Genomic DNA, 24,353 nt, shown 5'->3' with positions numbered 1-24,353 from the left:
GCCCTTGCCAATTTGGCACATTTAGAAGTATAACTCCAGCTTGACAGTAATGAGGGCAATTTTTAGGAGACAAAATAAACAACAGAATTATTATCATTTTCTTGAAATGCAGGGGTTGGAAAGTGGAGTTGTGAAGGGCTAGATCATACAGCCATTATATCCCTAAACACATTTTCCATATTCTTAAGCTAAAAGCTAATTCAAAAATTTCTCTAAAGCACTGCTATAATTCTTAGAGTTTCTTGATACTGAGGAGATAAAGATGCTGCAGTTTTTAGGTGAAAGATTTAGATACTTACACCATTGAAATATGGTGTAACAGATTTATAAAACTGTCTTAGATTTATAAAGCTATGAACTTGTATTTACCTAGCTCAATCCATAAATTGATATAAACTAATCAGACCCACACTATTTCTGCCAAAAGAAAACTATAAAGCCTCTCTTGTAAAACTTACCATCATTGTTAAACATTCCATTGCAAATTATTTAAGGAGGTTTGTAAGGAAATAGAAAGGTATCAAGAAGAAAATCAGGCAATTGAAATGACTGTGAGCGGTAGCAGAAAATTACTCTAATGTAATCAACAAAGAACACTTCTGTGACTCCTGATGTGTTGGGGTATTTTCTCACACACCAAGCAATTACCAAAAGGTTCTCCAGTGGACACTAGCTGGATGTCAATACAATAAAAGATAATACATAAATTAACAATACCAGGAAAAAAGTGGAGTTATCACTAGAAATTATATAGAATTTACAAGGATATAAAAGAATATGCCAAATAATTATGACTTAGATATGAGAAAAATTGATTAATAAATTCTAAAAATAGAGAAGACAAAATTTCCCCACACAATTGAAATCTATTAAAACTAAAGAAATTTAAAAATGGAAAAGTAATATGAGTAAGTCGGGAACACAATACAAGGCTGTAAAAGCAAATAGAAACAGCAGAATAATAATAGAACTAGAAAATAGCTTTAAAACCCAGATTGAAGAACAAAGAATGAAAGCTTGAGAGATTAAGGATAAAATCTAACATGTATTTGGAACACAGTATAAAACCATTAATTTGGTGTAAATTTAATCCCAAAAGGATTAAATAGAGAATATAGAAAAAGAAAATTAAGTAATGATTTAAAAATTTCCAAAACTTAAGAAAGATAATCCTTAGTAGAATCCAGTAGCTCTGTAAGTTACGAGTATGATGAAAACCACACTTTAGCAAATCATATGCAAACACTTGAACACCAATGTCAAAAATAAAACATTAAAAGCAGGTGTTCCTCAAGAAGCAAAAGTAAAACGCATCTGACTTCTCAGAAGAGATCATGTAAGTCAATATAAAACAAATTATATTTTTTAAACTACCGCAAGAAAATTCTGACCTAAAGATAAAACATTCAAAAAAACACTTATCAGAAAAAATGTTAATTTTAGCCACCATACTTTTTTTCAGGCTGAAGAAAATTTTTAACAGAAATAAACACAGAAATATAGAAAGGAATACAAGAAACAGAAAGAGTAAATATGTGATTAAGCAAGAATAAATAAATGCTGACTGTAGAAAACAATAATTATTGTGTTTTTGATGTTTAAAATATATAGAAGACAAAATAAATGATGTGAAAAAATTCACTACCTTTTAAAACAACCAATCATTCAAGAAAGAAATCACAAGGAAAATCAGAAAATATTTTGAGAAATGTAAATAAAAACACAACATACAAAAATTTATGTTATACAGCAAAATTTTAGCCAAAGCAATTAGGGAAGAAAAAGAAATAAAAAGGCAACCAAATTGGAAAGAAAGAATAACATAAAATATATTTGCAGATAATGTAGTCTTATATGTAGAAAACCCTAAAGATCCCACATAAACATCTTAGACTAATAAATTAACAAAGTTGCAGGATACAAAATCAACATGCATACAAAAAATAGCTGCATTTTAATACACTGGCTAGCAATGCATAACCCAAAAAGCAAATTGAGAAAACAATATCATTTACAATATTATTAGAAAGAATAGAATACTACTTAAGAACAAACTTAAAACCAAGGAGAGACAAGACTTATACAGTCAAAATTACAAACCACTGCTGAAGTTAAAGAAGACATAAATTTAAAAACATTTCATGTTCATGATTTGAAAGACTTGATATTGTCAAGATGACAATACTACCCAAGCCAATCTACAGATTCATAACAATCTTGATCAAAATTCCAATGATGCTTTTTGCACAAATTGAAAAATGCATCACAAAGTTCATCTGGAATCCCAAAGCACTTCAAGTAGCCTTAAAAGTTTTTTAAAAGACAGAACAAAGTTGAATAACTTATACCTCCTGAGGACAAAACTTGCTGCAAAGCCACAATAATGAAAACGATATGGTTTGGCATGAAGACAGACATACAGACAAATGGAGAATAGAGAACCCAGAAATTAACCCTAATATTTGCGGTCAAATTATTTCTGTCAAGGTTTCCTTGACAATTCAATGGGTAAATGACAATTGTTTCAACAAATGTTGGGAAAAGTGTATATCCATATGTAAAAATATAGTTAGACTCTTAACCATATACCAACATTAACTCATAATAGATAAAGGATCTAATTGAAGGAAGAGTTAAAAAGTTAAAGCTCTTAGAGATAAACATAAGGGAAAAGCTTCATGACATTAGATTTGATGATTTCTTTAATATTAAACAAAAGACCAGGCAACAAAAGAAAAAATAAATAAACATCATCAAAATTAAAAAGTTTTGTACAGAAAAGCATACTATCAAGACAGTGAAAAGACAACATATAGAATGGAAATATAGCAAATCACATACATGATAAGGAATTAATATCCAAAATATATAAATAATTCTAAAACTCAATAATAAAAAGGAAGCACAATTTAAAAATTGGCAAAGGACTGGAATAGAAAATTATCTAAAGGTATATGGATTGCCAATAAGGGAAATAAAGCTCAACTTTGCTAATCACTAGGGAAATGGAAATCAAAACTACAGTGATAATTCCATTTTGCAACTATTAAGATGGCTGTTATTAAAAAATAAAAATAAATATTGGGCAGGCTGTAGAGAAATCGGAACCCCTGTGCTTGCATTGTTGATGAGATTGTGGCAAAGAATGTGGTGATTCTGAAAAAAATTGATAACAGAATTACCATATGCTCCAGCAATTCTTCTGGCCATATACCCTTAATAATTGAAATGAAAACAGGGACTTGAACAGATACTTGTATACCAATGTTCATAGCAATATTATTTACAACAGCTAGAAGGTACAGGCAAATTAAACATCCACTGACAAATCAATGGATGAACAAAATGTGGTATATACATACAATGATATATTTTTCAGCTTAAAAAGAATGAAATTTTGCTACATGATACAACATGGATGGTGCTTGAAAATATCATGCTAAGCGAAATAAGCGAGACACAAAAGGACAAATATTGTATAATACCAATTATATGAGGTATCTAGAGTAGTCAATTCATATAAACCTCAAGTAGAATAGTGGTTACCAGAGGCTAGGGGAAGGGGATAATGGAGGATTTATTTTTAAAAAAACAGGCAAAAGATTAAGATGCTTCATCATAGAAAATATACATATTTCAAATAAGTGTAATAAAAGATGCTCAACATCATATGTCATTAGAGAGCTGCAAATTAAAACAACATTGAATTACCACTAAATAACTAGAATGCTTAAAATCCCAATGGCTGAAAACACCAAACGATGGTGAGGATGTCAGGCCACAAGAACTCTCATTCATTGTTGGTGAGAATGCAAAATGATACATCTACTTTGAAAGACAATTTAGTAATTTCCTACAAAACTAAACAAACATGATGCTATTATATGACTCAGTAATTGTGCTCCTTGGTATTTACCCAACTGAAATAAAAACTTATGTCCACACCAAAACCTGTAAATGAGTGTTTATAGCAACATCATTCCCAATTGCCCAAAATGGAAAAAAAAAACAAACCCACATTGTCCTTTAACAGATGAATGATCAAACACACTGCGGTACATCTGTACAGTGGAATATTACTCAATGATAAAAGTAAATAAGCCATAAAGCCATGAAAAGATATGGAGGAATCTTAAATAAATATTACTGAGACAGTAAAAAGTTCATGGGTTTCTAGGAGTTTATGGAAAAGGATGAAGGGCTAAATATGTGGATCCCAGGGCATTCTTAGCACAGTGAAACTATTCTGTATGATACTGTAATAATGGAAACATATTTTTAAGACCCATGTACTTTTAGGACCCATAGAATGTACAAAGAATTAAACTCAATGTAAACTATAGACTGTAGTTAATAATAATGTATAATTAGTAGCACAGGAATTATAGGACATTGCTCTAAGGCAAGATGTAAAATAATAGGGGAAGCAGGGAGGGAGCAGGAGCAGATATATTGTAGTTCACTGTACTTGGTGCTTGTTTTTATGTAAACCAAAAGTTGCTCTGAAAAATGTCTGCTGATTTTTTTAAAGCTACTATAGAAAATATACAATGAAAAAGCACCACCAAAATAGCATAACCTTGATAGAAAATCAGAAACATTAAATTCAATATATAAAACTATCAAATCCATAAGACAGAAACATTTATATCAAATAAAATTGAACTAAAAACAGGTCATGGTTGGTTTTATTACGGGAATTAAAGTTGGCTTACTATTTTAAAAATCAATAAATATATTTGCACATTAACAGATTAAAGGGGAAATCATATAGTAAAGTCAGTAGATGCAGAAAAAGTCTTTAAAAAAATTTAGCATTTATTCATAATAGAAAACACTTAAACTAGAAATAAAAGAATTATTTTAATTGAAAATTATAATAAAAAATATTCTGCAAATATTACACTAAAGTGTGAAGCCTTGAAATTTTTTCTTTCACAATAAGGACAAGGCAAAAATATCCATCACATATATTGAATCATGCATAAAAGTCTGAATTTAATATTCTGTTATTTTCTTAACTTCTTTATATTGATGCTTAGATTACTAATTATCAGAGTAATAAATTATAAATGTTCATGGCAACTAATGAAAAGTATATCATTAATAAAAAGAGAACAACACTATTATAACTGGCAACATTTCATGAATAACAGTATTTCAGAACACCTACATGATAATAAAATTGAACTGGAATGATAAATGATAAAGCTGTCTATTGAGACCTGTCATTAGAAAGTCTATGCAAATTTGCTTAGATTCAGTAAGATTTCTATTGACTTATAATTATTTTTAAGTCGTTTTTCTTTTTAAACATTTTAACTACAAAATATAACATATGTAGAAATATAAATTAAATAAATATGGAAGTTTTACCTTATGTATTTCCTTTATGAATGTAATATTTCATAGTAAAAGGTTTTATCAAAAAATCTAAAAAGTAGAAGTAAAACAACGACTGGATGTAAATAACAATATATTAAGAAAACAATTGTGAACCCAATGAAACATGGTAGCAAAAATTGATAATGTATAAAAATGTATATAAGTTATACATATACAAATATGTATAAAGTTATACAAAAAATGTATAACTTTGTGTTGAGATATTGTAAAAAATAATAAGGCTGAAGAACTAAAATATAGCAGAGGAAGTAAAAAATTCAAGCCAAAAATTATAATTACAGAAAGAAAAAAACAAAACATTAAAATGTGGCTATTTTCTTTGTTAACACTGATAGCAAATTACTGACAATGTAGTAGCATTTTATATCCTCCGAATCCAACTATTTTAGAAATTATAGAATTAAATATTAATGCATTCTGGTGAATTTGAGGTTACTCTTACAATGTTGACTATATCACGCACTGATTTTCTTTTAGGAAAATAATTTTTTAAAACGCTCAAATTATAAATTTTAATAAATGGAAATGCAATATAAAAGTAACAAATTTAAATTACCAGATTAAAATAGACAATTCAGAAGAAATAAAAAAAGCTTTTTGCGTGAAGTTGCATTTCCCATTGGAAATCTCTCCATGAGAAAAAAATATTCCCTGATATGTCAACGTGTTTTTAAGTATACTCTGTAAAATATTGTATACTCATATGCCTTAATTATTAAATGTGTGTGGGAGAAGAAATATGTTCACCATATAAGTAAAAATGCATTTATTTGTGTTGAAGAAGAATAAATGTTTTTATTTAAACATATTACTAATTATTAAGTTGTGACTGCTTACAGTTCAATACGTATCTGATACAATTCACTTAATATGTTATATAGTTTGAAATTAGGTCAGTTAATTTTCTTTATATTAGTCTACCAGACCTAGGCAAGTTAAAATAGCTTAGACTCTCAATCCTCATAAACAGATGTTTATTTGAATTACCCACAACAATAACATGCAATTCAGATACAAAAGTGACTTACCCCTTTCCCTTTGCATTTTATGGTAGCATTACAGTTATATCCCATTAAATGAACTTTTCTGCAGGTTTTATTTATACAGTACTAAAACAAAGCAAACAAAAATTTTACAATTCACAAATGTCATATAAAACAAGAAAAAACATTAATGATTTCATATATATGCATGAGATGTTTAAGTTGAAAGCTTTTTTTATTAGTATTAATATGACTAATATTAATATTATTGACATTATCTTAATAATTAATTTATTAATACAAAAATCTAAACAACAAAGTAATTGCAAGCAAAAAAACTGACGGCATTTGCCTGACGTGGTTAATGTAAAGGTTACATATAGTTTTGTTTTTTTATGCTTATAGCTTGGATTGGATTGAGACACTCATCATATGAGTTTTCTATATTATGTTAATGTTTTGTTATGAATAATTGATTAGATGTTAATGACTTGTCTTCCCAAAAATTGGAACAGAAATCATTTTGTTTAGGTTTTAAGTATAATTCATAAATTATGAATATTTGTTATAAGATTCCTCAGAATAATATAGCAAGAAAAATATTTATTTCTTGTAAAACTTTTGTTATGGCAAAATGGGTAATACAGTTGTGAATAATCACACCTAGATATGTGGGGTTTTGCCTCATTTATGTTTTTCTATTTTTTTCTGACTTTGTAAGCTTCTTTTTTATTTCAAAATGTCACCATACAATCTGCTTAAGTCATTCACAACATAACAATATCAAACATGAATAAAAATTAGCTTTTTAATTATTTCCTCAAATCTGCATAAAACCAATGTATAGATTATAAGTTGCATATGTCAACTCACTTCTGTCCCTCATATTCAGCAAATATCAGATGTTCTAGCCAAAGCAATTCAGCAAAAAATAAAAAGATATCCAAGACTATTTTTAGCTTCCATGTATGAGTAAGAATATATGATATTTATTTCTGTGCTTGGCTTAATTCAGTTAATACAATGGCCTCCAGGTTCATCCATGTTCTGCAAATAACATGAATTTATTTATCACTAAATAATGATTCTGTTGTGTGTATGTACCACATTTTCTTCATCCATTCATCCATTAATGAGCAATTACGTTGATTCCATAGTTTGGTTATTGTGAATAGTGTGGCAATAAACATGGGAGTGTAACTATCTCTTCAACATACTTATTTCCTTTTCTTTGAATAAACACCCAGTAGTGGGATTACTGGATCACATGGTAGCTCTATTTTTAGTTTTGGAAGAAACACCATATTGTTTTCCATATTAGCTGTACTAATTTGCATTCTCACAAACAGTGTATGAGAGTTACCCTTTCTCTGCATTCTCGCTAACATGGGTTACTTTTTGTATTTTAAAAGTTTCAGGTGATGAGCTTGCTAGTTAGATGTGATCATTATACATTGTATACATGCAGTGAATTACATTAATTGATATACACAAATGGTACATATTTATAAGGTACATTGTACCTTATAAACTTTTCCTGTTTCATATAAAACAAGAAAAAACATTAAACCATGATTTAATATATATGTGTAAGAGATGCATATATATCATCTGGTTCTTGCATTATTTCCTTAGGGTAATAACCTTTAGCTTCATTCATGTTTCTGCAAAGGACATGATTTCATTCTTTTTTTTAGGACTGCATAGTATTCCATGGTGTACATTTTTTAAAATCCAGTCTACTATTGATGGGCTTCAAGGTTGATTCCATCCATGTCTTTGCTATTGCGAATAGTTTTGCAATGAACATACAAATGCTTGAGTCTTTTTGATAGAGTGAATGATTTTCCTTTGAGTATATACCCAGCAGTGGGATGGTTGGGTCAAATGGTAATTGTTTTAAGTTCTTTGAGAAATCTCCAAACTGCTTTTCACAGTGGCTGAACTAATTTACGTCCCCACCAATCGTGTTTAAGTGTTCCCTTTTCTCTTCACCCTCACCAACATTTGATTGGTGGGGAGAGAATAACAAGGATTTATTTTTTAATGGGTACACAGTTTCAGCTTGGGATGACAAAAAATGTTCTGGATGTAAATAGTAGTGACAGTTGCACAACAATAAAAATGTAATTAATGAACTGTCCACTTGAAAATGGGTAGAATTGTAAATTTCCATTATGTATATTTTATCACAGTAAAAAAAGAAAAAATTGCATATGCCATATGAAGATTATAAAATTGTCCAAATTAGGCTTCCTACCTGCAGCACCACCCACTGTAGCACCTCTCACCTATGACATTCCCACTACACCTGCTGAAGTGCCCCCTGCCCATGGGACCTCCAACAGAGCACCCCTACTACCCATGGTGACCCCTACTGGAGTGCACACCCCTTCCACTTGCCATGCTCCTGTAATCCCCTCCTAAGCACTCCTGCCCATGGTGCCACATGCTGGAGTGCCTCTGCCCTAGTGGCACACCTGCCACACCCACCAGCACACCTACACCCATTACTCCACCATCTCCCATGTAGTGGTATTGCCAGCAGTCTGAGGGCACTTTGGCAACTCCAGCCCAACTGGAGCTCAACCTCAAAGGACCATCCTCTCAGCCCAAGAGCTTCCTAAGCTGATAAACAACTTCAGCGAAGTCTCAGAATACAAAATCAATGTGCAAAAATCACTAGCATTCCCATACACCAACAACAGACAAATGAGCCAACAGTCAACAGAGTCAAATCAGGAATGTACTCCCATTCACAACTGCCACACACACACACAAAATACCTAGGAATACAGTGAACTAGGGAGGTGAAAGGTCTCTACAAGGAGAACTACAAAACACTGCTCAAAGAAATCACAGATGACATAAACAAATGGAAACACATTCCACGCTCAAGGACAGGAAGAATCAATATAACTGAAATGGCCACATTGCCCAGAGCAATTTATAGGTTCAATGTCACTCTCATTAAACCACCACTGAAATTCTTCAGAGAATTAGAAAAAACTATTATTTCAAAATTCACATAAAACAAAAAATGATCCTGAATAGCCAATGCAATCCTATGCAAAGAGAACAAAGCTGGAAGCATCATGCTGCCTGACTTCAAACTATCCTACAGGGCTACAGTAACCAAAACAGCATGGTACTGATCCAAAAACAGACAGAGACCAAAGGAACAGAACAGAGAACCCAGAAACAAGACCACACATTTACAACAATCTAATCTTTGACAAACCTGACAAAAATAAGCAATGGGGAAAGGATATTCTATTCAATAAATGATGCCAGGATAAATGGCTAGCCATATAGAGAATGTTGAAACTGGACTGCTTCCTTACACCACACACGGAAATTAACTTAAGACGGATTAAAGACTTAAATGTAAAACCCAAAACTATAAAAACCCTGGCAATACCATTTAGGACATAGGCACAGGCAATGATTTCATGATGCAGATGCCAAAAGCAATTGCAACAAAAGCGAAAATTGACAAATGAGATCTAATTTAAATAAAGAACTTCTGCACAGCAAAAGAAACCAGAGTTAAACAGACCAACCTGCAGAATAGCAGAAAATATTTGCAAACTATGTATCTGACAAAAGTCTAATACCCAGCATCTATAAGGAACTTAAACAAAGTTACAAGAAAGAAAAGCCATTAAAAAGTGGGCAAAGAACATGAACAGATACTTTTCAAAAGAAGACATACATGCGGCCAAGAAACATGGAAAAAAAGCTCAACATCATCGAGAATTAAGAAAATGCAAATCAAAAGCAAAGTGAGATACCATCTCATATCAGTCAGAAAGGCTATTATTAAAAAGTGAAAAAAATGGCAGATGCTGTCAAGGTTGTGGAGAAAAAGGAATGCTTACACACTATTAGTGGGAATGCAAATTAGTTCAATCATTGTGGAAGACAGTGTGGTGATTCCTCGAAGTTTTAAAGACAGAGCAATCCCATTACTGGTTATACACCCGAAGGAATATAAATCAGTCTAGTATAAAGGCACATGTATGTTCATTGCAGCACTCTTCACAATAACAAAGACATGGCATCAACTTAAATCCCCATTAACGATAGATTGGATAAAGAAAATGTGCTACACATACACTATGGAATACTATGCAGACATTAAAAAAATGAGGTCATGTCTTCTGCAGGGATATGGATGGAGCTGGAGGTCATTATCCTTAGAAAACTAATGCAGGAATAGAAAACTAAATACTGCATGTTCTCACTTACTAGTGGGAGCTGAATAATGAGAACACATGGACACATAGAGGGGAACAACACACAGTGGGGTCTTTGGTAGGGTGGAGGTTGGGAGGAGGGAGAAGTTCAGAAAAAAAGAACTAATGGGTACTAGGCTTAATACCTGGGTGATGAAATAATCTTTACAACAACCCTCATGACACAAGTTTAGCTATGTAACAAAACTTCACATGTACCCCTGAACTTAAAAATAAAAGTTAAAAAGAAGAAATAGAAAAAAATGCTCATCATCACTAATCATTAGAGACATGCAAATCAAAACCACAATGAGATACCATCTCACATAAGTTAAAGTCCAAAAATAGCAGACCAGTAAGGCTGCAGAGAAATGGCAACATTTATTAACTGCTGGTGGAAATGTAAATTAGTTCAACCATTGTGGAAAGCACTTTGGAAATTACTCCTCGAACTTAAAAAAAAAAAAAAAAAAAAACAGAGCTACAATTTGACCCAGCAATACCACTATTGATATACATCCAAAGGAAAATAAGTCCTTCTACCAAAAAGACACATGCATTCCTATGTTTATTACAGCACTATTCACCATAGCAAACACATGAATCAGTGAAGATGCCCATTAATGGTGGGCTGGATAAAGAAAATAGGGTGCGCACACACCATGGAATACTATGCAGCCACACAAAAAGAATGAAATAATGTCCTCTGCAGCAACACGGATGCAACTGGAGGATGTTATCCTAAGCAAGCTAATGCATGAACAGAAAACTAAATACAACATGTTCTCACTTATAAGTGGGAGCTAAACGTTAAATACACATGGCAGTAAAAAAATGGAACAATAGATCCTGGGACTGCTTGAAACGGGAGGATGGGGAAAGTGGCCTGGGTTGGGAGGCTACTTATTGGGTACTATGCTCACCACCTTGGTGATGGAATCGTTTGTACACCAAGCCTCAGTGACATGTAATTTACCCATGTAACAAACCTGCACATATACCTCCTGAACCTAAAATACAGTACAATAGAATAAAATTGTCTAATTCAGACCAGTGTATGTAAGAGGAAGGCAGATGACAAGAAATTAATAATCAGTTGATGAACTCTTAAGTTAACTACCATCTCTCACTGGATCATAAGCTGGATTTAAAGTTATACATTGATGATCAAAATAAGAAGACAAATTACGCATTGTAAATAATTTTAGGAAACAGAATAAAGTGCCATTCATGGCCATTTAAGTATGCGTTTACATTTATGTGAATATTGCATAGACATATTTTCAATGTTTTTGAGATTATTTTCTATCATATTCTAAGCAGCACAAGAACTTCCTATATATAGGCGCAAAAGGCCACATGAACATGTGAAAAATAGCTTTATATTAAAATATATACTAATATTGTAACTGAACATGTTTCACTTAATATCTGTATTTCTGCAATCCATTCTGGAAGTCTAGTTGGACAAAAGATACTTCAAGTAAAAAAAATAGGAATCTATTTTAAAAAGTCAATGTGGTCAACATCCTGTGATGAAGGCCCTTTTAGCTAACTTTCACAAATTCCCCTTAGATCTGTTGGCTCAATATGAATATGCACCAAAGTAATGGAAACATACTTTTAATCACATAATACACTGCAAGTGATGTGCAATAACTAATAGTTCAACAAAGAAACTTCCAATTGCACAGAGTTCTGATTCCTATGCATTTCTTAAAAGAAAATAATGAATAAAAAATATCTGAGTCTGAAAATAATTTTTCTTAATTAATGTTGTTTTTATATGTCAGAAATTGTAATCATTTAAGAACAAAAGAGATAAACAAGCTATAGTCATTTTAGAAATGAAGAAGGAAACACTTTAACCAAGATATTAACATGCTGTGGTCGGAATGTTTGTGTTCCCGAAAATTCACCTGTTGAAACCTAATCTCCAGTGCAATCATATTAAAAGGTGGATCCCATAGAAGGTGATTAGGTCCGAGGGTAGAATCCCCATGAATGAGATTAGTGCCTTAATAAAAGAGGTTCAATGGAGCTTGTTCACCTTTTCTGTCGTGTGAGGACATGGCAAGGTACCAACTTTGAAGCAGAGAAAGAGTCCTAACCAGGCACTAAATCTGCTGGCACTTTGATCTTGGACTTCCCAGCCTCAACAACTGTTAAGCAGTACATTCCTGTTGTTTGTAAATTACCCAATCTCAGCTATTTCATTATAGCAGCATGAGTGCACTAAGACAGAAATTGGTACCGAGAGGTGGAATGTTGCCATAAAAAATACCTAAAGATGTGGAAGTGGCTTTGGAACTCACTACTGAGTGGAGGCTGAAAAAGGTTTGGAAGTGGGTGCTAGAAAAAGCCTACATTGCTCTAAGTGGAGAATTACGGATGATTCTGGTGAGGGCTCAGAAGAAAAGGACAGCTGTAGAGAAAACCTCAGTTTTCTCACAGGTTACCTAACTGGTTGTGATCAGAGCATTGGTAGGAAAATGGATGGTGAAAGCCATTTTGATGAGGTCTCCATTGAAATGAGGACCAAGGTACTAGAAATTGAGGGAAAGACGATCTTTGTTATAAAGTGTCAAAGAACTTGGCTAAATTGTGTTTGTGTCCTAGTGTTTTGTGGAAGGTGGGATTTCTGAGCAATGAAATAAGATATTTCACAGAAGAAGAAATATGTTAGCAGATGGTGGAGGGTGCAACATGCTTTTTTAAATCAGTTTATAGTAAAGTGTGAGAAGAAAGAAAGAAATATTAAACACGGAATTAATAATGAAAAGGAAAGCAGAACCAAAAAATTCGGAAAAATCTTAGCCCAGCCATGTTTAAAGAATGAAAAAGCATGTTCAGGAGCGAACACCAAGGATATGACCAAGCCACCTTTTGAAAAAGAGATTAAGAAGGTTTAGAAACCAGGTGATATTCCCCAACTCAATGGAAGAATGACCCTGAAGGCATTTCACAGATTATCAGTGCTGCCACTCCCATTACAGGATCAGAGTCACAAGGCTTGAGGAGCAGATCTATGTCAAAAGAGGAGCCCCATGCACCCACAGGACTTTGGCACTTACTGCTCATGATGCCTCAAGTCTCTGTTCCCTGCATTGTAGCAAACCGCTCCTCAACCATATCAGGTGTGGCTCCACTGGGCCCAGGTGGGATGAGGCCCAACGGAATGTCCTTCTGGAGGGCACATTCAAATCAACCTTGGGGGTGTCTCCATGGTGCCATCTTTACAAGTCCCAGAATGAACAAGCTGCAGAGGCATGGCTGCCTTCACCTGGACTTCAAAGGATGCCCCAGATACCCTCACAGCACAGGCAGAGAACTGTCATTGTAGCAGGAGGAGTTGTAGACAAAATCCCTCAGACACTGGATGGCGGAAGGAAAGAGCTTTATTCAGCTGGGAGCATCTGCTGACTAGAAACTGAGGTCCCCGAATAAGTAATTCCTGTCCCTTTTAAGGGCTTACAACTTTAAAGAGTTGAGGGGGTTGTGATTGATTAAGCGAGAGAGGGGTACGTGACTGGGGGCTGCATGCACCAGTAATCAGAGTGAAACAGAACAGAACAGGAAGTTTCACAATGCTCCCTCATACAATGTCTAGAATCTATGGATAACACAAGCGGTGAGGTCAGGGGTTGAATTTTAACTACCAGGCCTGAAATGTGGCGCCGGGCTGTCTGACTATAAATTTCACTTCTGCTTATTAACTTTTACCTTTTCAGCAAACAAGAAATTATAAGAAACTATATGAGAAGTGGTCTCTTCTCTCGTCATACTAGGGCAATGCCCAGTGGAGCTGGGAGCAAGAGTGAGGCCAGCACAGACAGCCCCCACCAGGGCAACAATGAGTACAGAACTGCCCCCTCAACCTCAGGCTGATTGAGTCGCTGGTGTGCAACTCTAGCCTAAGAGAGCCCCAGACACACAATTCCAACCTGTGAAAGGTGTGGCATGGGCTGTAACCAGCAAATCCATTGAGACTGGGCTGCCCAGAGCCCTGGGGGCCCAGTTCGTGCCCCAGTTAAAATATTTTGGTTATCCAAGATAAGTAATTCCTAGAGATTGACTGTATGTCACAGTTTATATAGTTAACAATAATGTATTATATACTTAAACAATTCCTAGGGGATAGGCCATATATTAAATGCTTCTATGAGAGAGGTAACAATAATAAATAAATAAATAAAAGATTGGGAAAAAATTTTGGAAGTTACAAATAGCTTATGACATGGAAGGTAGTGATCATTTCACAGATGTATAATTATCTCTAAACTCATCAATTTATTGTTTATTTACTTATTTATCTATTTATTTTATGTATTTATTTATTTTGAGATAAGGTCTTGCTTTGTTGACCAGACTGGAGTGTAGTGGTGTGAAAGCTTCAATCTCCGGAGTTCAAGAGATCCTCTTGCTTCAGCCTCCCAAGTAGCTGGGACTACAGGTGTGTGCCACCATACCTGGCTAATTTTTTAAAATAATATTTTTTTTTTAGAGACAAGGTCTCGCTATGTTTCCCAGGCAGGTCTTGAACTCCTGAGCTCAACTGATCCTCCCATCTTGGTGTTTCAAAGTGATTTTTGTTTGTCAAATAAAACTAAATCTAAAATTCAACCAAAAAAAGTAAGTAAAACAAACTACAGAGTAGGAGAAAATATTTGCCATCTTGCCTTTAGGATATTTAAAGAACAATTAAATTGAACTTTTAAAAAAGACAATCTGATTAAAAATAGGCTAAAGACATGATCAGATACTTTACTCAGGAGGATACACTGATGACATATAAGTTCATGGAAAATACTGAATATAATTCACCATTAAAGAATGCAAATATCACTATGCACATATAAAAATGAGTAAACAATAAGTAGTGCTAACACCAAATGCTGTTGAGGATATGGAGAAATTTGCTCACTTACACACTGCTGGTGGAAATGAAAAATGGCATAGCCACTTGACCAAAGATTATACAGTTTCTCATAGAACCAAAAACATACTTATCTTGCAAATCAGAAATTGCACTCTTAGAAGTTTATCTTAGGAAAAGGAAACAATACACGTATTATCGCAGTTTCTGTGAGTGGTGAATTCTGGGAATTTCATAGCTTGGTCTTTTGCTTCAGATATTTGCATAGGCTGGTATTAAAATGCCAGTCAATTTCATCTGAAGGTTTTACTAAAATGAATATGCTTCCAAATTTGTCACGTGGTTGTCAGAAGGCTGTTGTATTAACATGCTCATTTCCTCAAGGTCTTTTGGATGGAGGCCATACTCACTTTCTTCCCATGTGTTACTTTTCAACCTGGTAGCTTATTTCATCCAAGTAAGCAATGAAGAAGGGGCAGGAGAACAAAACAGAAAATACTGTCTGTTGTATCCTAATGTTGCAAGTTATATTCCATCATTTTTTCCATACTCTATTTGTTAGAAGCATGTCACTATATCCATCCCTCACATGGTTGGTAGGGAATGTGTATTATAAAGGGAGTGAACAGAAGAAGATAAGATATTGGAGGGTATTTTAAAAGCCGAGTAGCACAGTTTATCTTCTAATGTTACATATTTTTTACACATGAAAACCACATTAATTGTCAAGCTCTCCAACATTCTCATTTCATTAGAGCATCAGTTCAAAGCCTATTTCTTCATCTGAGTTAGCTCCAGCTGTGGATTAGGTAGATGGGTATACTTCCTTGAGTATAGCTCTTCTATTTGTAGATCTTTGACACTAGAGAGTAATCTGCCCCCAAGCCCATCAATATATAATGGTAATAAAGGCATAGAATAACTTATAGATATTTTAATTCAAAGTGTTGGGGGGGGAGGGATTAGAACTAAAAAGAAATTACTGGTCCATAGCAATTCTGAAATATCTAGAAGGGCTCATGTTGGGAGTTCCTTGATTGGGTTTCAAGGTCTGTGAAAAATCTCTCTTGGCTCTCAGTTCTGCCTTCTCAGTTCTTATTTGACTCTCTAAGTATTCCTTCCTTTTTCAGGAAAGGTAGCACATATTTGACTTTGAGCAATTGTCTCAGCCTGCCTCCTCTCAGTAGAATGTTGGGGATTCGATAGCCTCTTTTCATTTTGTATTCTCTTTACTGGCAGTTTCTCAAAAACTGTGAGCCTCCCGTGAATCTCTTTGGCATTTATTACATTAAACAAAAGACATGCTCACAAATATCTTTGAAATGAACCATTTTCTACCTTAGGCTTCTGCTGAGACGGCTGAAAGACAAAGCTCTGAAGTTTCTAGATGCCTTACTTTTTAAAATGTAGAGGATCTGTGAGGCAGCCTTTCTTTCTTTAAAGGACTTTTGTCTAACTGAATAACACTCTGAGCCTTTTACTGTAGAACATTAGTTAAGAGTTGATCTTGACTAATCTTTTGGTACTCTTAACTAATGTTTTACAGTCTCACTCTTGACCATGTTTTCCTAATAGTTCTTGGAATCCATTTCTTTGTTTTAGCATCTTTTGCTGTCTGGAGAAGTTAAGAATTTCCAAAATCATCAGTGGTTATGTTTTATTTAACAGTTCCTTCCATTTCTTTCATTTCTTATTATATTATAAGCTGCTAGAAGGGGTCAGAAGCTAGATCATCAAGTTTATTATGTACACATTCTACTTTCCACATACTGTAGAAGACAATATGCTAAGCTTTCTGCCACTAAATAAAAAGAACCTTACTTCCTCCAGTTTTCAATAATATACTCCTAACTACCACTTGAGCCCTCACCAGCCAGGTCCTCAAAGTGCAGAGTTGTACTTAAGGTCTGTTTCAGGCAATATGAGCTTTCTGTATCTTGGTCTTCAACGTTCTTCTGGTCCCTACCCACTTCCTGGTTCTATATTCATACACAATTTTTAAGGTATTTGTTACAGCAGCACCATATGTCCAGGTATCAAATCTGCATCAGTTTTCTGTTGCTGCATAACAAATTATCATCAAAATTAATGACATTAAACAACACGTATTTATTATATCACAACTTCTCTGAGTCTGAAATTCAAGCACATCCTATCTGGGTTCTCTGCTTCACAGTCTTCTTATAAGCTGAAATCAAGGTGTTATCTGTTATCTGGGACTGTAGTCTCATCTGTTGGTCCGACTTGCAAAGCTCTTCATAGCTTGCTTGTGTGGTTTTGGCAGAATTCAGTCCCTCACAGGCTGTTGAACTGAGGGCCTCAGATTTTCACTGTCCCACAATTGCTTTCCTTGTAGGATTTTCCCTGAAGGCAGCTTGCTTCAGCAAAGCAAGCAATCTGAGAAGGCAAGGGAGAGAGTCCACGCAAAACAGAAGTCACTGTCTTTTCTCATCTTCTTTCTTGTCTCTAGCCTCTAATCTTGTGACATTCCAAAACTTTTGCCCTGTTTTATTTGTTAAAAGCAAGTCATTAGATGCAGCCCACAGGCAAAGGAAGGGATTACACAAAGGAATGGATGACAGAAAGTGGGATCACTGAGAGTTATTTCAGGAGCAGATTACCACATAGAGGTTTCTCAAGGGATTAGGGTTGCTGACACCAGATATAACAATTGACTAACACATCCTCCATTTCTAGGTTTTGTTTTATTTTTACGCATCAAATAAGCACCAAATGACATTTAAGTGCAACACTCTATAATTGCTATGTGAAATTTCAGATGCCACATATTATCATGTTTTCTGGAACATGTGCCCTTATATTGCAAGATTAACCAAGTCTCTAAAGCCTTTTTGTTCTCTTTTTATGTTATGACTACATAGATAGAAGTGTTCATATATGTTCATGCATGTATATACACATGAGCCTGTATATGCACTATAGCAATGTTCCCTAGTATAGATTCTTGTTTGGTTCCAAACCTTTTGTACACTTATATTTTGATCAGATACAAATCAAATAATTTAAGAAATATGTAAAGTCAATTAATGTTCTTTGTGAAGCAAGAAAAATGGAAAACTTTGTATTAGCATTTTATAATTTAAAGCTACCAGATGTCAGTTAGTAAAATCTTGTGCTTAAAATATATATGTACTTTTTTTTAACATAAGGACTGATAATATTTTAATCCAAAAAGCAATGTAATTGGATAACTTAGGCTTGTTTTAATTATCATTTAAATATCACATGGGAAATAAATGCCAGCACAAGTTTAAATCCATTCAATATAATTGTGATAGTCATCATGGAATGCAGTATCTGATAATTAACATAATTTAACACAGCTGAATATAAATTATCACATTTTGTTACCATTTCTGGACCACACATGGTGCCATCAGCCACATAGGCATTGTCTGTTCCATCTGATCTCATGGAGGAACCAGTGGCTATAGATACACATACATGGTCTTGAATATATGAATAAACTGTAGATTGAATGTCACTTTTATTAGCATTTTTATGTGGCTGAACACAAGCTAATTTTCCACAGAGAACATCCCTGGAAGTGGAAAGCAAAAAGTTCCTTATCAGTTTATCTCTTAATGATAACAAGTTCCAAGTGAGTACTGCATAATGGTAACATACTGTTAATTGATAGTATAACACCTGAAAAATGCCAAAATAAAACATTATTTTATGGTGCACAACAACTAAATGCAACTGTCTTAATAGCAGAATTGAAATGTATATGCTTAACTCAGATGTGAAGACACGACTTCATTCCCATTATAGAGCCCAATTTTGTTCTCTAGGTGCTAGTTGTCTTAGACCATTCCTATTTTACCACACTCTGGGAGAATTAGTCACTTGCCCCACTTTGATATAGCTTGGCCAGCCTGGTCACTTATTACACAAAATTTGCCGAGAGTGGCTAATTGCATTTCTCTTCCTGCACATTTTATTGTGCCTATCATTCCTGTCATGATACCTAGGCAGTACATTTCTGCAGTATACACAACCTTCATTTTGATCCACAATTTCTCCCAACATACAGCTATTTCCAGTATATTTAACTTATCTGTTAAAAATTTAAGAACTTTTAGATCCCCTCCATGCCACAAACATACCAAAGGTTATCTTATGCCATGGATGCTTTATTTCACCATTTGTAATCTATCATCGGGTAAAATACTGGCTTCTCTATGAGGCTAAGAGTATTTCTAGACTATGCTCTGAAAGATAATCTATGTCACTTTTTGAACTTAAAATTATTGAAATCTAATTATCAAATATCATCCTCAATGAGAATAATCATTTTTAGCCATTGATCTGTGTCTATTGAACATGTCATTATTATTTCATCAAAAGGCTCCTCTTAGGGGATTTTACCCATTTGTCCTAAAAGACCATTTGAGGCTTTTTCAGAAGAATAAGCTTAATTACATCAAGAAGTAAAGACTGAAATGAGATTAAGAGCCAGAACCTAAATTACATTCCACTTTTGTCTTCCCTCCAGCATAACTTTTCTACTTTCCCGGGTCTCGGGTCTCGATATTTCTTTTGATTTTGGTTCCACTCTCTTTCTATAGAATATATTCTAAACCAGACTTGCATGGTATGTATGTATCCTTCTAGTCTGGCTACCAAGTACAAATTCTTCCTCCAAGTCCATTTTCCCAAAATTTGCATTTACGGTTAAATTCTTAGAACTACTTTTTCTTTTCTGAAAAGGAATCACAGTCTGTTTAGATCAGACGATGTATGCTACTCAATTTTAGTTTCATCTAATGATGTTATTTCAGGATAATTCATGTACTATTATCACATAAGACAAAGTCCAAAGGAGTCATGTTTGCTAACTTTCACAATTTCTTCCAGGTTTCTTTTATCTTTTTTTTCATGAATAATCTTAAATTAAAGGCAGCAGATGTGCCTCTGGACATCAGGAAGAAGATTAAGTGGGGTTGTCATGCCACCATCTTCTGTCTTTGTTGGGATCCACTGTGGTGTAACTCAGACTGCTGGCCCCTGGTGCTCTGTATTAATATCCAATAGGTGTGGCTGATTATGCAGGATCGCCTCCTGAGATCCCCACTCATCAGTACTTTCTTTGTGATTCCACCTTTCTTCTTTCCATGTACTAATCCTCCTGTGTTGGGGCAAGTGGGAAGTTCTGCATCCTCTCCACAGCATACATAATCCATGGTAATTTCACATATGGAGGAGGGTGATGGAGGATACTACTTTAGTCCCACCCAACTGGATACCTTCTTCATCCATTTCTCATGTTAATAAAGGAACCGTATTGCTTTAAACAATACTGATAGTGGTGCTTACCTGAGGATTTTATGGTTTTTCCTGGCTATAAGTCTTTGAGACTAAAATAAATGTCTGCTTCTCCCTGAATTAATTATATCTAAATTTTTTATGCTATTCCCTTTCTCTTATTTTGTGAATCTGGCTCTGTAACACATTTTTGTGACTCTTTAATTTTCAATGAAATTAAGGAAGATAAAATTAAGGAAGCATTCGTTATGGGGCAGGCACTTCCTTTATTAAATTATTGGATTTCATTAATCCCTTTATTACATGGATTATAGTAACACTACGTCCCAATAGTCTGAATTTAGTTATTAATAGATACTTCCATGCTTTATATATTGATGTTTTGGACACAATCAGCAAAAACAAAAATAGCTTTCTTCTTCTCAACAATTCTATGTCTTAAAAATCAAAGCTTGAGGTTTGCTTTAAGATTGTTGCTATTTATAGACTTAATACAAAACCTCATTTGAATTCTCAACACAGAGTAGCAGTTCTGATTTCTGGCAGTGTGTGTCCATTTTCTTCTTCTGTTACTAAGTATTAGCCTTTTTTTGTCCAATCTCATTTTTAGGATGATATGAAGGGAAAATAATAGAAAATCCTGAATTTCATAGAAAAAATATATGCATTGGTATTTGAAAATATCCCCATGTTATAAAATTTTAATGTTCATTACTACTTAGTGTCTCTTGATAAAAATACATAATTTTTATGATTCAAAGAAGCAATCATTTTCTACATACGTACTTCCGTTCACAAGGGAATGGCTGTGAATTTTTAAAACCACAGTTTTCAGATCTTTCATGCAGAGAATTAACTTCTTTAAAACAGGCAAATGGAGCACCTTGAGCACCTAAAAATGCAAACATGTCAGTTGAATTATCATTCTTAATATAAGTTAAATGTTTGTCAGTAACAGACTAAGGAAATTTAATTTCAAAAAGATCATGTAGTTGTTGATCACGCTTTTGTTTCTATGCATACCTTGTCAATGCAAGTAGAAAGAAATAATTGTCTTATCTTACACACACAGAAAATGATTATATCTAGTGCAATAAGTTATATTATTTTTAAAACAATATGTTTCTCTTTCTGGTGGGAGCAAATACTTCCTAGTCTAATGAATATTGGGCTTGACCTTGTAACTTCCTCTTCTTAATGAAATGAGGAATTTGAAGCATGTCACTTATGGACAGAAACCTCTGGAACTTATTTAGTTTTCCGAGTCTATCTCCTGTCCTTTGTAGCACATGTGTTTATTTGGTCCTTCCAGCATGCTGGCTATACTCTGCTTATTTTGCCTGACTAGTATAAAATCATTGATAGATTGGATCAATGTTACATTTTATGGGAAGTCCAAATCTCTTCTACTATATTATGATGGAGGGAAACAGAGTAAACTTAACCCTGGAGAAAAATTCTAAATGAATCCTGTTATCCACTCTATGTGAATGTAAACTGTTTCTAATCTTCTTTTCAAATAGGAATAGAAAATAATACACTTGCCAAGATGGCCGAATAGGAACAACTCCAGTCTGCAGCTCCCAGCGTGATGGATACAGAAGATGGGTGATTTCTGCATTTCTGACTGAGGTACCTGGTTAATCTCACTGGGACTGGTTGGACAGTGGGTGCAGCCCACGGAGGGCAAGCTGAAGCAGGGCAGGGCATTGCCTCACCCAAGAAGCACAAGGAGTCGAGGGATTCCCCTTTCCTAGCCAAGGGATGCTGTGACAGACTACCTGGAAAAATGGGGCACTCCCACCCAAATATTGCACTTTTCCCAAGGTCTTAGAAATCAGCAGACAAGACGATTCTCTCCTGTGCCTGCCTGGCTTGACAGTTCCCATGCCCACAGAGCCTTGCTCACTGATAGCACAGCAGTCTGAGATCAATCTGCGAGGTGGCAGCCTGGCTGGGTGATGGGTATTAGCCATTGCTGAGGCTTGAGTAGGTAAACAAAGTGTCCAGGAAGCCCAAACTTGGCGGAGTCCAGTGCAGCTCAACAAGGCCTACTGCCTCTAGACTCCACCTCTGTGGGCAGGGCATAGCTGAACAAAAGACAGCAGACAACTTCTGCAGACTTAAACATCCCTGTCTGACAGCTCTGAAGAGAGCAGTGGTTCTCCCAGCATGACATTTGAGCTCTGAGAAGGGACAGACTGCCTCCTCAAGTAGGTCCCTGATCCCTATGTAGCCTAACTGGGAGACACCTCCCAGTAGGGGCCAACAGACACTTCATATAGGCAGCTGCCCCTCTGGGGCAAACCTTCCAGAGGGAGGATCAGGCGGCAATATTTGCTGTTCTGCAATATTTGCTGTTCTGCAGCCTCCACTGGTGATACCCAGGGAAGCAGGGTCTGGAGTGGACTTCCCATAAACTCCAACAGACCTGCAGCTGAGGGACCTGACCATTAGAAGGAAAACTAACAAACAGAAAGAAATAGCATCAACATCAACAAAAAGGTCATCTACACCAAAATCCCATCTGTAGGTCACCAACATCAAAGACCAAAGGTAGACAAAAACCACAAAGATGGGGAGAAACCAGAGCAGAAAAGCTGAAAATTCTAAAAATCAGAGTGCCTCTTCTCCTCCAAAGCATCACAGCTCCTCGCCAGCAATGGAACAAAGCTGGATGGAGAATGACTTTGATGAATTGACAGAAGTAGGCTTCAGAAGGTTGGTAATAACAAACTTCTCCAAGCTAAAGGAGGATGTTCAAACCCATCACAAGGAAGCTAAAAACCTTGAAAAAAGATTAGATGAATGGCTAACTAGAATGAACACTGTAGAGAGGACCTTAAATGACCTGATGGAGCTGAAAACCATGGCACAAGAAATTTGTGAGGCATGCACAAACATCAGTAGCCTATTCTATTAAGTGGAAGAAAGGGTATCAGCAATTGAAGATCAAATTGATGAAATAAAGCAAGAAAACAAGGTTAGAGAAAAAAGAGTAAAAAGAAACGAACAAAGCCTCCAAGAAATATGGGACTATGTGAAAAGACCAAATCTACATTTGATTGGTGTGCCTGAAAGTGATGGGGAGAATGGAACCAAGTTGGAAAACACTCTTCAGGATATTATGCAGGAGAACTTCCCCAACCTAACAAGACAGGCCAACATTCAAATTCAGAAATACAGAGAACACCACAAAGATACTCCTTGAGAAGAGCAATCCCAAGACACATAATTGTCAGATTCACAAAGGTTGAAATGAAGGGGAAAATGTTAAGGGCAGCCAGAGAGAAAGTTCGGGTTACCCACAAAGGGAAGCCCATCAGACTAACAGTGGATCTCTCGGCAGAAACCCTACAAGCCAGAAGAGAGTGGGGTCCAATATTCAACATTCTTAAAGAAAAGAATTTTCAACCCAGAATCTCATATCCAGTCGAACTAAGCTTCAAAAGTGAAGGAGAAATAAAATCCTTTACAGACAAGCAAATGCTGAGAGATTTTGTCTCCACTAGGCCTGCCTTACAGGAGCTCCTGAAGGAAGCACTAAACATGGAAAGAAAG

At 35.0% G+C, this 24,353-nt stretch overlaps 1 protein-coding gene across 6 annotated transcripts in view; it reads right to left on the bottom strand.

The window, feature by feature from the left end:
- The window catches only part of ADAM18 (ADAM metallopeptidase domain 18), a 155,589-nt gene that overhangs the window by 38,956 nt on the left and 92,280 nt on the right, over window positions 1-24,353 (bottom strand). For 3 of the 6 annotated variants that reach the window (XM_054498862.2, XM_054498865.2, XM_054498864.2), the window contains 3 exons: window positions 21,579-21,684; window positions 18,876-19,065; window positions 6,435-6,515 (listed from right to left, as the gene is read on the bottom strand). In XM_054498862.2, coding sequence (XP_054354837.2) covers window positions 6,435-6,515; window positions 18,876-19,065; window positions 21,579-21,684 — 377 coding nt within the window. The remainder of the gene's footprint in view (window positions 1-6,434; window positions 6,516-18,875; window positions 19,066-21,578; window positions 21,685-24,353) is intronic. The other 3 variants (XM_054498867.2, XM_054498866.2, XM_054498863.2) reach the window with 2 other exon arrangements.

Source organism: Pongo pygmaeus, chromosome 7 (assembly GCF_028885625.2).
Source record: "Pongo pygmaeus isolate AG05252 chromosome 7, NHGRI_mPonPyg2-v2.0_pri, whole genome shotgun sequence".
In the NCBI taxonomy this organism is placed as follows: domain Eukaryota; kingdom Metazoa; phylum Chordata; class Mammalia; order Primates; family Hominidae; genus Pongo; species Pongo pygmaeus.
This window is presented reverse-complemented; position numbering and strand designations above follow the sequence as displayed.